At 54.4% G+C, this 4254-nt stretch overlaps 1 protein-coding gene across 1 annotated transcript in view; it reads right to left on the bottom strand.

Annotated features, from left to right (window-relative positions):
* LOC119356341 overlaps window positions 1–1436 on the bottom strand; it is a 4934-nt gene extending 3498 nt beyond the window's left edge. The window contains exons 1-2 of the mRNA XM_037623284.1: window positions 1341–1436; window positions 769–1193 (exon numbers count right to left, since the gene is read on the bottom strand). Coding sequence (XP_037479181.1) covers window positions 769–1193; window positions 1341–1385 — 470 coding nt within the window. The 5' untranslated portion in view covers window positions 1386–1436. The remainder of the gene's footprint in view (window positions 1–768; window positions 1194–1340) is intronic.
* Between the last annotated feature and the right edge of the window lie 2818 nt (window positions 1437–4254).

Below are 4254 nucleotides of genomic sequence, written 5' to 3'. Positions count from 1 at the left end.
CCCGCCGGGGCGTGGCCGAGGCGGAGCTCGCCGGGGTGTGGCCGGGACGGCCCGCGCCCGCCTCTGCGTGGCCGGGCATGCACAGGCAGCAGCAGCCGGACGGGCGTGCTCGGCACCATGGTCCAGGGTGCCACAACACCGCGCCCAGGTCTTCTCGGCGGCGTCGAACGCGACGGCGGGGCAGGGAGGGGGCGGGCCACGCAGAACGGGAGCATGGGGGCGCTGTCGAGGCCGCACGCGAGGAGCACGGGCGCGCCGAGCTCGAGCAGCGCGTCTCCGGCAGCGGCGAAGACGACCGGCGCCAACGACGCGCGCCTCGACCTGCTCGTGGCCAAGGGGCTCAAGGTCAATGTCAAGGCCAAGACGGGCACAACCTGCTCTAGCTGCGCGACGAGGAGGTAGTCAGACGCCGCCGCGGGCAAGATGCTCGACGAAATGCCGCTCTGTTCGTGGGAGTCCAACACTGCTTGTGGGGATGCAACGAGTGGAACATTTTCGCCCCCCAAGTCAAATTTTTCGCCGGCAGCCCCCCTAGGGGCGAAAAAAATGCCTCCTGGGGGGGCAAACGGCTGGAGATGCTCTAAGATCTCCCATTATGCCTACACCACTACTCCATCTTTTGAGTTGAAACTGGGCAAACATACAGGCTTGTTCTAGGCATACTACTCTGAATTTCTGAAATGGTTGTAGACTAATTAGTTTGCAATCACAAGGAACCGGCAGAAGGCATAGTGACCATGAATGCTGGTGCAAGGAGCGAGAACTCACTCGTGGTGAGAAGCCGAAGCCGAAGCCGAAGAAGGGGGAGGGGGAGCCAAGGGTTCGGGGAACTCCAGTGGGATTTCTTGGCTGAACAGGCTGAGGTGCTTGTCGAAGGCCGGGACGGGGCCGACGCTGGCCTCGTACTCGGCGATGGTGGCGGCGGCGAAGTCGTCGATTTGGTGGAGGTACAGCTTCTCCTCCTCCGAGAGCGAGGTGGCGCGGTAGTAGTGGCGCGCCTTGTGCATGTCCGAGAGGTCGGCGCAGTACTCGCCGAGCATCAGCTCGAGATCCATCACCGCCTCGATGTCCTGCACCTTTTTCTCCAGCGCATCGATCGCGCGGTCCGTCCGCACCGCGTACTCTCCTATCATCCGCACCTTGTACTTCCCTTCCTGGATCTTCGCGGCCACCAGCGCCTTGGCCTTGGCGTCCTGCATGACACGAACGCCGATTCGTGAAACCCTAGTTGATTTCGACCACCCCGATAGATCAGCAATCGCGGAAGCTTAGGCCGGCCGATCAGCACTTGACGATCCACGAGGTCTGAGAGAGGGAGAGGGAGAGCGAGAGAGGGATACCATGGAAACCTTGCCGTCGCCGGCGCCGGACGTCGATGTCGCCATCACGGGACGGGGGGAGCGAGATAAGGGGAATTTCTTTGCGAGCGGGCTAGTCGTCGGTCGACCGAAAATGTTTATGTGGCCGGTCGATTTACCTTGTTCTATCTGAACCGTTGGGTCAGGATCCGACGGACTGCGCATCGTCTTCCAGGTCGAATTGTACGTATTGCTCCCCTTCTTCTTTGACCACCGATGATCCAGCCAGGCGAACCACCTGTCTCCGCCGCCCCGCCCTCCCCCTCAACCTCCACCTATTGTCGTGCTTGTCGCCCAAGGCCTTCCCTCTAAGCCCCGCCGACCTCCAGTTCGAGCATCGATGAACCATCACACTGACACCGGTAAACCTTCTAACTCGCCTCCACCGGCTCGCTGCCGACTGCGGCTTGTTCCTGGGCCAAAGCCTTGTCAGTGTGCCCGGATCTTGCTTCGCTCGCCCAAGTGTCGCCATCGGCGGCCTTGGTGTTATGCTGCACCTCCTTCCTTCCCAACGAAATCGCCTAACCCAAATTCGGTTTTTAGGCAAGTTACTTCTAGCTGAACTGGATGTCTTTGGCTTGGATGTACCGATGTTTTGTGTCGTGGATGTTTGTTTAAGAACGACCGTAACTAGTGTTGGCGACAATGACAACATGAGACTATAGGTAGAGTCATAGATGTTCTTCTCGTTCTCATTTGAATAGACGAAATGTTGCTTCACAACTGATCAGGAACAAGGATTGGACGATTGGAAGATTAGTAGTACCTCAGCTTGGTGCGGACCAGTCCATAGATCCACCAATAACCTCACAAGCTTTAAGTGGACCGTTGACAAGAGCTTGTGCACGTGCCATAGAAAACTGAGGTGAATTCTTTCCTGCTTGAGATCCATATACATTTGGATGAGATTTAACTACCCTATGCATGATTAGGTACAATGATGATCACCACGACGAAGCGAGAAAGAAACTCCAAGTATTAGAAAAGGAACATGGAAGATGGTGCCCAATGAATTGTTGGAAATATGCCCTAGAGGCAATAATAAAAAGATTATTATTATATTTCCTTGTTCATGATAATTGTCTTTTATTCATGCTATAATTGTATTATCCGGAAATCGTAATACATGTGTGAATACATAGACACCAATATGTCCCTAGTAAGCCTCTAGTTGACTAGCTCGTTGATCAACAGATAGTCATGGTTTCTTGACTATGGACATTGGATGTCATTGATAACGAGATCACATCATTAGGAGAATGATGTGATGGACAAGACCCAATCTTGAACATAGCACAAGATCGTATAGTTCGTTTGCTAGAGTTTTTCCAATGTTAAGTATCTTTTCCTTAGACCATGAGATCGTGTAACTCCTTGATACCGTAGGAGTGCTTTGTGTGTACCAAACGTCACAACGTAACTGGGTGACTATAAAGGTATACTATGGGTATCTCCGAAAGTGTCTGTTGGGTTGACACGGATCAAGACTGGGATTTTTCACTCCGTATAACGGAGAGGTATCTCTGGGCCCACTCGGTAATGCATCATCATAATGAGCTCAAAGTGACCAAGTGTCTGGTCACGGGATCATGCATTACGGTATGAGTAAAGTGACTTGCCGGTAACGAGATTGAACGAGGTATTGGGATACCGACGATCGAATCTCGGGCAAGTAAAATACCGATTGACAAAGGGAATTGTATACGAGGTTGCTTGAATCCTCGACATCGTGGTTCATCCGATGAGATCATCGAGGAGCATGTGGGAGCCAACATGAGTATCCAGATCCCGCTGTTGGTTATTGACTGGAGAGTCGTCTCGGTCATGTCTACATGTCTCCCGAACCCGTAGGGTCTACACACTTAAGGTTCGGTGACGCTAGGGTTGTATAGATATGAGTATGCAGTAATCCGAAAGTTGTTCGGAGTCCCGGATGAGATCCTGGACATCACGAGAAGTTCTGGAATGGTCCGGAGGTGAAGAATTATATATAGGAAGTGTTATTTCGGCCATCGGGAAAGTTTCGGGGTCACCGGTATTGTACCGGGACCACCGGAAGGGTCCCGGGGGTCCACCGGGTGGGGCCACCCATCCCGAAGGGCCCCTTGGGCTGAAGGAACCAGCCCATAGTGGGCTGGTGCGCCCCCCTTTGGGCCCCCCATGCGCCTAGGGTTGGGAACCCTAGGGGAGGGGGCGCCTCCACTTGCCTTGGGGGGCACTCCTCCCCCTTGGCCGCCGCCCCCCTAGGAGATCCCATCTCCTAGGGCCAGCGCACCCCCTAGGGGCCTATATAAAGGGGGGAGGGAGGGCAGCCGCACCCCTGAAGCCTTGGCGCCTCCCTCTCCCCTGCTACACCTCTCCCTCTCGCAGTAGAACGACGAAGCCCTGCTGCGGTGACTGCTGCCTCCACCACCACGCCATCGTGCTGCTGGATCTTCATCAACCTCTCCTTTCCCCTTGCTGGATCAAGAAGGAGGAGACGTCACGCTGACCGTACATGTGTTGAACGCGGAGGTGCCGTCCGTTCGGCGCTAGGATCTCCGGTGATTTGGATCACGTCGAGTACGACTCCCTCATCCCCGTTCTCTTGAACGCTTCCGCTCGCGATCTACAAAGGTATGTAGATGCATCCGATCACTCGTTGCTAGATGAACTCACAGATGGATCTTGGTGAAAACGTAGGAAATTTTTTTGTTTTCTGCAACGTTCCCCAACAGTGGCATCAAGAGCTAGGTCTATGCGTAGTTCTTTTTGCACGAGTAGAACACAGTTTGTTGTGGGCGTAGATGTTGTCAAGTTTCTTGCCGCTACTAGTCTTATTTTGCTTCAGCGGTATTGTGGGATGAAGCGGCCCGGACCAACCTTACACGTACGCTTACGTGAGACCGGTTCCACC

This window comes from Triticum dicoccoides, chromosome 2A (assembly GCF_002162155.2).
Source record: "Triticum dicoccoides isolate Atlit2015 ecotype Zavitan chromosome 2A, WEW_v2.0, whole genome shotgun sequence".
Lineage (NCBI taxonomy): Eukaryota > Viridiplantae > Streptophyta > Magnoliopsida > Poales > Poaceae > Triticum > Triticum dicoccoides.
The sequence above is the reverse complement of the archived record's forward strand: the minus strand, read 5'-3'. Positions and strand labels throughout refer to the sequence as shown.